This window comes from Panthera uncia, chromosome D1 (assembly GCF_023721935.1).
Source record: "Panthera uncia isolate 11264 chromosome D1, Puncia_PCG_1.0, whole genome shotgun sequence".
In the NCBI taxonomy this organism is placed as follows: Eukaryota; Metazoa; Chordata; class Mammalia; order Carnivora; family Felidae; genus Panthera; species Panthera uncia.
The window spans coordinates 5,445,753-5,456,585 of record NC_064808.1 but is presented as its reverse complement, the minus strand read 5'-3'; the positions used below and the strand labels follow the sequence as shown (position 1 = coordinate 5,456,585).

The following is a 10,833-nucleotide window of genomic DNA, read 5'->3' as shown; positions in this document are numbered from 1 at the left end:
AAAAGCATTGTGGTCAAAGGGGAGATCATGTGCAAAGAATGGAGGTAGGAATAGGCCCAGCAGATTTTAGGCAGTGGTGTGGTGGTAAATGTTTAACACCATCTCTCCATGTTCAGTTCTGATGTGAATATGGGTTGATATTTTTGTTGTTGTTAATGAGAAACAAACTTTTTCCACGGAAGACAAAATAGTAAACATCTTAGACTTTGGGGGTCAGGGAGGCTCCATAGCCACTACACAGCTCTGCTATTGTTGTACAAAACAACCACAGAATAATAGGTACATGAATGAGTGTAATTGTGTTTCAATAAAACTTTATTTACAAAAATAGGTGATGGGCCAGATTCAGCTTGTAGTTTGCTGAACTCTGGTCTAGATGACCGACAAAACAATAAATCAACTTGATTTGTAGTGTTTGTTGACTTGTAGTGTAATTATTCCTACCATGGCTGATTTTACACTGCCAATATAACATTTGGAAGAAATGTGCAGTAAGTAACACATCATTCTACCACCAGGCAGATAAGCTAGACATAGATAACCTTAAAAACATAAGCAATAGTAAAATATAGCAAACTAACTAGAAAGTAGTGGGTTGTCAGTATTTATTAATTTTGCTCTTAAAAAAACCAATTTGATGATAAGTCTATAGAATTTAATAACTTAATTTAAATATTTTATTTTGGGGGGACACCTGGGTGGCTCAGTTGGTTAAGTGCCCTACTCTTGATTTAGGCTCAGGTCATGACCTCACCATCGTAAGATCGAGCCCTGTTGATCTCAGCAGATTACTTTTTTAAAGTAATCTCTATGCCCAATGTGGGGCTCGAGCTCACAACCCACAACCCACAACCCCAAGGTCAATAGTCATAGGCTATTGGCTATGTCAGTAGAGCCCCAAGGCTCTACTGACTGAGCCAACCAGGCACCCCTAATAATTTAATTTTAGTCTTTAATGTAATTTTATTGTGTTCAACAACTGGCTGACAAAATTCAGCTTTCAAGAGCCAGTAAGAGTCAGACTTGGCATACCATTGCATTCAGAGAATGGTGTATAATCCGATGTGGCTGGAACATGATGGGGGTAGAGGAGTAATGGGAGATATAGCTGAAAGGTTTTTGGGTAGGGGGATCAGACTAGGCTGGGCCCTGTGGGCTGGTAAGGAAGGCAGTGTTTCAGATGGGGGAGTGATAAGATCAGGTTGCTTTAAGAAGGATCACTCTGGATACAGAGAGGAGACTGTGTTTGCTGTGAGCAGCCTGAGGCAAGTAGGTCACTTAGGAGGCAATTGGCATAACCATAGAGAAACTGATGGCTTGGACCAAGGCAGGTGTTGTGGTGAAGGAGATGTGGGTAGATGCTAGCTATACAGGAGTCAGAATCTGTAGGATGTGGTGACAGGTGGTATGGGGAAAGTGGGAGGGAGACGCTAAGGAGACCCCAAGGACTGAGACTTGAGCATGTGCTTGAATGGACCGCCAGTCCCTGAAACTGAGAGCACTGGAGACGCTGGTTTGAGCAGAAGGTGAGATGTCTGGTTTTGAACATAATGCATTTGATGAATCTGGGGAACACTGAGGAGGGGAGTTCTAGGCTGGACTCAAAGTTGGGATAGAAGACCCAGGATCCTGCCTCTTGTGTTCTCCAGCTCATGGGACGGTCCCCACTCTATCTCTGCCCTGGCTCTAGGCCACCTCTGGAAGCCACATGTCCACTCTGGGACTCAGTCTTCCCATTTTTTTTTTTAAATTTGAGAGAGAGAGAGAGAGAGAGAGAGAGAGAGAGAGAGCAAGCAGCGGAGAGGGGCAGAGGGAAGGAGAGAGAAAATCTTAAGCAGGTCCACACTCAGTGTGGTGACTGAGGCAGGGCTCAGTCCCATGACCTGAAATCATGACCTGAGCCAAAATCAAGAGTTGGATGCTCGAATGACTGAGTCTTCCCATTTGTAATGGGGTATTAGGCTCTGACTCCTGCTCCCCTGTTGCTTGAGTGTTGGGAAAACCCTATGAGATTTGTATGGCAGTGGAGAGTGGGGATGGAGGAGGCTGGTCTCATCCTGTCCTTTGCCCACCTGAAGGTGCAGTGGGATCTTTTGGAGAGGAGAGGAATGGCCAGCCTGGGCCCTCAGATTCCTGCAGCCGTTCTGGGTCGGAGGAGCAAATGTCAGGTCTCTGAGATTGAGAATGGAAATGCCGTGCTCACCTCCCTCCCCCGCAAGGCCTCTCCTTCTCCCATCCTTCCTCTCATCTGGGTGCCCCCCAGGGGCTGCCCCTCCCCTCAGGTGCACAGCCCTGCAGTCCCTCTCTGCTTCTCTGGCACAGCCTGAGAAGCTGCCCAATCATGTTGGCAGGTTGCCACCTTCACCTCAGGCACCCAAAGCGCTTGGGCCCTCTACGTCTGTCTCCCACTCAAGCCTGCTCTCAGGAGGCTTCTACAAGGAGGCTCTTGAATAGAGCCAGCTGGGACTCCTGAGTGTGTGTTTGATGGGGTGGGACAATGGATTCCAGTGACAGGGTGGTTCTTGGGAGTTCAAGCCCTCTGGGTGCTGTCCTGGTTCAGCCTCTCCCGGTCCAGTGAGCCTGGACACCACACCTTTTTGTACCTCAGTTTCCCCTTCTGTGAAAGGGGGATAAGAAAAACGCCTCTTTCCCAGGGTTGGTGGAAGGATCGAATGAGTGAAAACACATAGGCACAGAGAAGAGCACCCAGCCCATTGTAAGTGCTCAGGAAAGTTAGTTGGTGTCCCTGTTCTTAGCCATGTCCCTCTTCCCAGTAGCATTTGCAACTGGAGACCCTTCTCCTGCCTGTTTCAGTGACTCCTCTCCATCTACAACAGAGGTCCCCACCTGTGTGCTGCTGTGCCAGCCAGGAAGGGACTGCAGATGGCAAGAGATCATGACCCCTCTGCTCTGGGGACAGTCCGGCCTCCCCTGAAGCTCATCTCAGCCATTCCATTCACTCCAGAGTCCCACATGGGACAATCCAAACTTCTAAGCAGGACATTCAGGGCCTTTCGTAAGTTGGTGCTGGTGTGCCTTTCCCACCGGGGAGCCCAGCACTCCCCGGCTCACAAAGGCCCCAGCTTTCTTACACCCAGTGCACGTGTGTGGTTCTCTGCGGGTAGCTGCTTACACACCTGTCCCAGACCTTATTGTGAGCTCCTTGAGGCAGCGACCACATTTCACCCACTGCCCAGCCCTGGAAATGTGTAGAGTGGGCACAGAGTGGGTAGTACCACATGCGTGTTGATGGAAGAAGCCTCTTTGCAAGGCATTGGGACCCAGGGACTGTTCCCTGTAGCTGAAGCTGGAGATGTTTGGATCAAGGAGTCCCAGAGGGCCTCTCCCCACCCCGCCCCACCCCACCCCTGCTTAGTCACTGAAGGCTAATATTTGATTTGGTGCCTACTTAGGGTCTGCCTTTGCTTCTACAGAGAAACTCTCTCCCAGGACCTGATGATTCCAGATGCTTCCAGTTAGTTCTTGAATCCTGAATTGTACTCTCTGCTGAAGTGGGGCAACGTTGATTAGAAAAAAAAAAAAAAAAAAAAAAAAAAAAAAGGCCCACCAGCCTGACGGTCTGGGAAGGCAGGAGAGGTCTATCAAGACAGATCTTACAGGCAAGTCTGAATTTTCCAGGAGGGCACAAGACAAGGTGAATGATGTTCTTGGGAAAGGCATGATCAGAGGCTAGGGCCGGAGGTGGACAGTAGCAGACAGGCACCTTCTTGGACTGGGGGTCAGTCCATGCTTTTCTTTGGATAGACAACTTTGAGTCGAGTACAATTCTTTACTGCTGCTTAACGCCCGAAACCTAATTATGGCTTTGCGTGTCTGTATTCTTTTGCCTTTTCCAGAGCTCTACTGGTAAAAAGTGGGGTGCGATAAAAGCAGCCACTTTTCAAGCCCGGAGACTGTCATCCAAACTGTCAACTAACCATTGCAATCTCTATTATCCAGACAGGTCAACAATCGTCTCTGTGAAAAATAAAATAAAGAGGAATTGATAGCAATGTCTTGGTTCCTTCACCTTACGTTCTTTTGGGGGAAGGTCCTGGAAGTCAGCCTAGGCTAGGGTACAGGAACTTCTCTTTTCAAATGGCAGTGTGATAGCACTTAGGGAGCATAGATTCTGAAGCTACACCGTCCAAGGCTTAGCTGTATGACCCCGAGTGTTACTTAACCTCTCTAAGCCTCAGTTCCATCACCCATAGACGGTACCTATCTCATAAGTTAGTGTATGTTAAAGTCTGTAAACTTTAGTGGCGGGCACACAGCACACCGTGTTAGCTATTATTTTTATTACTTGTCCAGATAGGTCAACATAGCTCTAAAGAAAGTAACAGAAAAAGTTGATTCTCTGCTAGTCTTGAGTTCCATTTTATTTAAAAAATTTTTTTGAGTTTAGGGGTGCCTGGGTGGCTCAGCTAACTAAGCATCCAACTTCCGCTCAGGTCATGATCTCACAGTTTGTGACTTCGAGCCCCGTGCCGGACTCTGTGCTGACAGCACAGAACCTGGAGCCTGCTTCGGATTCTGTGTCTCCCTCTCTCTCTGTCCCTCACTGTTCATTCTCTCTCTCCCTCTCTCTCTCCTGAGAGAGAGAGGCAGAGAGAGAGTCCCAAGTAGGCTCTGCGCTGTCAGAGCAAGCCCACGTAGGCCTCAATCTTATGAACTGTGAGATCACGACCTGATCCTAAATCAGGAGTTGGACCTTAACCAACTGAACCACCCAGGTGCTCCTGGAGTTTCATTTTAAAGTGCTGGATGGGGCATCTGGGTGGCTCAGTCAGTTGAGCATCCAGCTTCAGCTCAGGTCATGATCTCACCGTTTGTGAGTTGGAGCCCCGCATCAGTCTCACTGCTGTCAGCGCAGAGCCTGCTTCGGGTCCTCCATCCCCCCTCTCCCCTCAAAAATAAATAAACATTGAAGTGCTGGATGTCTTGCTGTGCTGAAGAACACCAGGGGCGGGGAATGGACTTTATCTGAGACAGGGTATCTTCTCCTTGTGGGGAGGACCCGTAGTGAAGTTGGTGACTCAAAAGGGGGAGTTGAGTACCTCCTTACTAGTATGATCCTCCATCTAGCCCCCCGCTCAGCCTGAAGTGTTCCCCTCTACCCAGCTCCAGTCCCTCCTTCAGTTTACATGTCCCACTCCAGTTCCAATGTCTCCCCATGAGCCCCATGAACCCTATCTGCCTTGCCCACCTATGTCCCCAAATTAGGGACGACGTTCAGTACGTGGGGCTGAATTGAATGGAAAGGAATGATTTGGATTTTCTCAAATGAAAAATAAGTAGAGCTGAGGTGGCCAGTCTGCACCAGTGAGCCCAGTCAAGAGGTTGTTGAGAATTGTAAGCCTCTGGGAAGGGCGGTGGAGGAGCTTGATTGAGCCTGGGCCCCTTCCTCAAGGGGACCGTCACAGCTGCTATTCTTGGGGATCTGCCTCATCCTCAAACGTGGGAAATCTGGCTTTCAATGACTGACAACCAACCTGTACCTTTTGAAAGTATTTTATTAAAAAAAGAAAGAAAGAAAGAAAGAAAGAAAGAAGGAAAGAAGGAAAGAAAAAAAGAAAAAACCCAACCAAACAAAAACCCAACCCAAGAACTCTTGGTTCTGGGAGTCTGGGAGCAGCTTAGGTCTTTGGGGAGGGTGGAACCTGGAAGACAGATGGTGTGGGGGGTCTCTGACCCCTGAGAGGAAGAGCAGCCGGGGAAGCTGACAAAGCGGCCTTTCCCAGGGCTCAGCCTCCCTCTGAGGCCTGGGCTCACCCACTTGAAAAAAGACAGGTGGGGCTCAACCCACAGAAGGCGGCAGGGTGGGCAGTTCTTGGTCAGGCCTCAGACCTCTTGTCAAAGTTACCAACCAGTTAGCAAGGAGAAGAGGGTGGCCCGGGGCTCGACCGGGCCTATCAGCACCCACCACGAAGATGGGATTCAACCCACCCTAGGGAGGCAGGCTCAGGTTGGGAGACAAGGCCCCAAGTACTGAGCAGAAGAGGCCCCGATGAGGCGGATGGCCCGGGGGCAGTCCCAGGCAGGACTCCGGGCGGGCAGGGTAGGATCCAGACTCTTGAGAGCTCAGTGGCCCTGGAGGCCGCGGGGCAGCGCCCGGATGGGCCGCGGCGGCGGATTGTCCAGGACCGGTTCCGGCCGGGCCCGCACGCCGCCCCGGCGCTTTTGCTTGCGCAGCAGGTAGCTCGAGTACTGCACCTCGGGCATGGCCAGCTTGAGGCAGGTCTCGGTGGCTGGACCGGCGCCGCCGCTGGGCAGGTCGTAGCCCATGATGTCCACCTTGCGGCTGGGCTGCCACGGCTGCAGCTGCTTGGTGCGGATCTGCGCGGCGGGCCGCAGCACGGGCTCCGCGCCGAAGCAGCGCCGCAGCAGGCGTTCGCGGGCCTCGCGCAGCTCGCGCGCCTCGCGCTCCACGCACGCGCGGCCGGCGCTCGCCACGCGGCGCCAGAACGTGGCGTTGAAGTGGTCGTAGAGGCCCGCGTCGAGCGCGTTCCAGGTGCGCGCGGCCCGCGCGAGCGCCGCGGGGATGGCGGCGAGGCGCGAGCTGGCGGCGCGCGCGTTGAGCTTGGCGTAGAGCACGTCGTCCAGGTCCCAGGCCAGCAGGCGCCGCAGCAGTACCAGCGACTCGTCGAAGTACTCGGCGATCATGACGAGCGAGAAGACCTCCTCCACCTGGCGGATGAGGCCGGCCAGGTAGGCGGCGTCATCGCGCGGGCTGCGCTCGTTGTCGCCGCCCAGGTCGTAGGCCAGCGTGTTGTGCGCGAACATGGCGAAGTGCTCGCCCGCGCGGTAGTAGGCCTCGGGCGCGCGCAGGAAGGCCTCGAGCGACGCGTTGGGCACGCGCCGGAAGGCCGGGCAGTACTGGTTGTAGTAGCTGAAGAGCGACTCGAACATGGCGGCCGGCTCGCGCAGGATGGTGACGTAGACGGTGCCGGGCGGCATGAGGCGCTCGAGCTCGGCGCGGTCGAAGCGCAGGTGGCTGGCTAGCACGTGCGGTGGCCGCGTGGCTGGGTGCACGAAGTGTGCCGAGAAGTTGCGCGGGTAGCAGAACTGGTGCTCGCAGCTCGGGTGCGGCAGGGCCACCGTCAGGTTGTGGCGCTCGGCGAATCGGAACAGGATGTTCTGGACAGTCGTGCCCGCAGTCTTGTGCGTCTTCAGGAAGGCCACAGTCATGTGCTTGGGGCGGGGCGGTGAGTCCCGCAGAGGCGGGCAGCTCAGAGGAAACAGCTTGGGGTACCTGCAGAGTTCGGGAGGGGGGCGGAGGGCGGGGGGGGGGGGGGGGGGGTGTGAGAGGGATGCTTCTCGACCCCTGCCCCTCCCCAAGGATGGTGAGATGGGCCACAGAGTGGTCCAACCCAGACTATACCCATGAACCAGTAGAGGGATATGCCAGGCGGCCTTTAGTATGACGTCACCCCAGTGATCCCTGCTGGCCTCTGGGTATTCACGCCCTTGTGTATTTCCCTCCCCATGAGTATGAGCAGGACTTGATGCTGCTCGGGAATAGAATAGGGCAGAAATGATGGGATGCCACTCCTGAGATTACATTATAAAAAGACAATGGCTTCTATCTTGGTCTCTCTGCCTCTCTCTGGGATGACTCATGCAAGGAGAAGCAAACTGCCATACTGTAAGCAGCTGTATGGGGAGGCACCGGGCGACAACAGTCCCTGAGGAACCGGGCCTCATTCTTTCAGCCTGCTTGAAGAACTGAATATTGCCAGCAGCCACGTGAATGAGCTTGGAAGGGGAGCATTTCCAATCAGACCTTCAGATGAGACTGCATCCCTAGCAGCCAGCTTGATTGCAATGCCATGTGACCTTGAGCCAGAGGAACCCAGGTAATCCACACCTGGATTCCTGGCCCACAGAAGCAAGATAATAAGTGTTTTTAAAATTATTTTTAAAGTTTTATTTATTTTGAGAGAGACTGAGAGAGAGAACATGAGTGGGGGAGAGGCAGAGAGAGGTAGAAAGAGAGAATCCCAAGCAGGCTCTGCACTTTGAGCACAGAGCCTGATGTAGGGCTTGAACCCATGAACCCGTGAGATCATGACCTGAGCTGAAATCAAGAGTCCAGCGCTTAACTGACTGAGCCACCCAGATGCCCCAAGATAATAAGTGTTTGATGTTTTCAGGTGCTAAATTTTGAGGTAATTGGGTTACACAGAAACAACTAATACAAGGACAGAGGCCCTTGGAGATCTTTGAGAAAGTCTCCTCTACACATGTAGAAACTGAGGACCAGAAGGAGAAAAATCATTTACATTGTCTGGCAACTAAATAAAGTCACCATATTCTCTCGGTCTCTAGCTTTTTTCGCATTTTTACTCTTTGGCTTCTCATCTTGTAGGTGAGTGGCACGGGCTTTGAGGCAATCTATTTGATTCGTGATTCTGTTAGATTCTCTGGAGCCTCATTCATTCAATAAGTCTTTTTTTTTTTTTTTTTTTTTTTTTTTTGAGCATCTACTATATGCCAGGCACTGTTCTAGGTTCAAGAAATATGCTAATAGTATAAAAACCAGACAACAATCCTAGCCTTTATGAAGCTTTCATTTGTTTACTTATTCCTGAAACAAGGGTGTTTGGGATGACAGGTGACCTGTAAATTCCCTGCATATTTTGAGTTACTATTGTTTCTTTTCTATCCTAAGCATCATGTAATGAGAACTCTAAGCAGCTCTGAGAACACCACTGAGATTTCCTATCTGTGGCCCATTTGGGCTCAGGATAATATCTACACAGATGCCCTACCAAAAGACCGTTAAATCATCCAACAAGAACTGGGCCTATTCACACCATTCTTATGGGCAGACCATGTAGAAGATGGGAATGAGGCCCTGAAGGGTGCAGGGACTTGGTGGGTTCACACAGTGAGTCATGGAGCGGGGTAAGGGCTACTGCTAGTCATCACGTATCCTGTATCACGGGGAGTAACTGGGTCACCCATAGCATCATCCCCATTTTGTAGATGAGGGAACAGGCTCAGAAGAGTGAGGGGATTTGCCCAGCACAGCATAAGTAATGAGAAGTTGTTTGCAGTCCTCTGGGGAGGCACTCAGAGTGATGCCACGGGCAGCATTTGGACGGGATTAGAATCCCAGTTTAAGTCACTAACTCTAGGACTTCAAGCAACCTTTCAGTGAAGACCAGTGCCTGCCCAAGCAGGTTGTGTGGATCTAAAGAGAATATATAGAAAGCACAACTAGAATAGAGGGAAGGAGGGGCGCCTGGCTGGCTCAGTCAGTGGAGCATGCGACACTCGTCTTTGGGGTCATGAGTTCAAGCCTCATGTTGGGCATAGAGCCCATTAAAAAAAAGTAAGTTTAGAAAAATGGAAGGAACAAAGCCCAGCAGAAGACAGACCCTTCCGGCAGATAGAAGGAGTAGGAAGGAGAGTTCCCAATTCCGTTGCCCACCAGGCAAGAATGCAGCTCCCCTGGGTCCCGCCCATGCGGTGAGGCCCTGCCCCCTTACCAGCTGAGCTGTGCCCCCTGGTGGATGAGGAGGCTTAAGGTGCTGCACCCTAGCACCAGCAGCAGGATTTTTCTGCGGCTCATCATCTTGGAGGCCTGCTGCAGGTGCTGGAGGATGGGTGGCATGATGGGGTACCCACCCCTGGACCAGCCGGGACCTCGCTATCCAGGACTCCCTTCGCCAGCACTCATGGGGGCTCCTGGGGCTCTGGTAGCAGGGCCAGTATTCCTGAGAGGCCTGGCAGGAGAAGGAGGCAAACAGGTTTGCGGCGGGCAGAGGAGATGGACTGTGGGCCCCAGCAGGACTGGTGCAAAGGAGAGCTCCAAAGGGTGCGGTGCGCAGAGAAGCCAGAGAAGATCGGATTCCTACCTCCCGTTTCCAAGACCCTATCTCGGCACCCTCTAGATAACTTAGTCTTGGGTGGAATTACAGGCTCTGGGGTGTGGCCAGCCCTTCAAGCGGTAGCCACTCCTCCCTGGAGCCCTGTCTCAGCTTCTCGGCCTGGCCCTAATTTGTCTGTCTTGTGGTTATTTGTTTCTGTCTCCCCGCCCCCAGTAGACTTGCCTTAGCACCAGTGCTTGGCTTAAAGCACAGAAGTCTCAATTCAAGGTCTCCCTCCTCCAGGATTCCTTGCCTGACTGCTTCAGCCAAGAGTTGGTCTTGACTCCCCAGAGACCGAGCTCCTCAGAAACCACTGACTGGACCTGTATCTTCTCGAGTCTCTTGACATGCGTAAGGCATCGATACTGCCGGCTTACTACATGTACCATACTAGTACATACTTAATGCCGTTTAATCCCCACACACCCTAACACAGGCATTATTCCCCATCTTATAGACAAGGAAACTGAGGCTCTATGACATGGTGCTACTCGTCCCTGGTCACACAGTTGTTGGCAGAATCAGGATTCAGACCTGTTCTTTCTGGTTCCAAAGCCCATCCTTCTAGATGTAATGTGTGCTGCTTCCACAGAACACGGATTTCTCCATCCCTGCTCTGGACTCTGGTAGTTCTACATGTTTCTGAGCCCCGAGCCTTCCTAGCTGGGCTCCTGCCCTGAGGGCCCAAGACCAATAAATCCATGAGAGAAAGAAAGGAAGGACTTGAAATCCCAGAACCCTATCTGGATTCCATCCCTAGACACCTGAAACCTTGGCCACTTTGTCAGCTGACTCTGCAGTGAGAGGTGCCTGGCCAAGGCCGTGACATGGCAGCCGGGGAGAGGGGAGAGGGGTGGGGTGTGGGGAACACAGAGGGGCTCCTGCTTGTTTCCCCGCTGAGATTCTCCAGAAGAAGATGGGCCTCCATCCCAGGTGAGTGGCAGGAGTGAGAGGC

The 10,833-nt window shown here is 52.1% G+C and overlaps 1 protein-coding gene across 1 annotated transcript; it reads right to left on the bottom strand.

Annotated features, from left to right (window-relative positions):
- Window positions 1-5,506: 5,506 nt before the first annotated feature.
- Window positions 5,507-9,905, bottom strand: GAL3ST3 (galactose-3-O-sulfotransferase 3). Its single transcript, XM_049642965.1, has 2 exons — window positions 9,498-9,905; window positions 5,507-7,255 (listed from the first exon to the last, which is right to left on the bottom strand). The coding sequence occupies exons 1-2, from the start codon at window positions 9,620-9,622 to the stop codon at window positions 6,085-6,087; spliced, it is 1,296 nt and encodes a 431-aa protein (XP_049498922.1). The 5' UTR covers window positions 9,623-9,905; the 3' UTR covers window positions 5,507-6,084.
- Between the last annotated feature and the right edge of the window lie 928 nt (window positions 9,906-10,833).

Coding starts and splice junctions, on each gene's coding strand:
- GAL3ST3 (XM_049642965.1), bottom strand. CDS start 9,622: ATGCCACCCATCCTCCAGCACCTGCAGCAGGCCTCCAAGATGATGAGC. Junction 7,256..9,497: donor CAGGGGGCACAGCTCAGCTG/GTAAGGGGGCAG, acceptor CGAACTCTGCAG/GTACCCCAAGCTGTTTCCTC.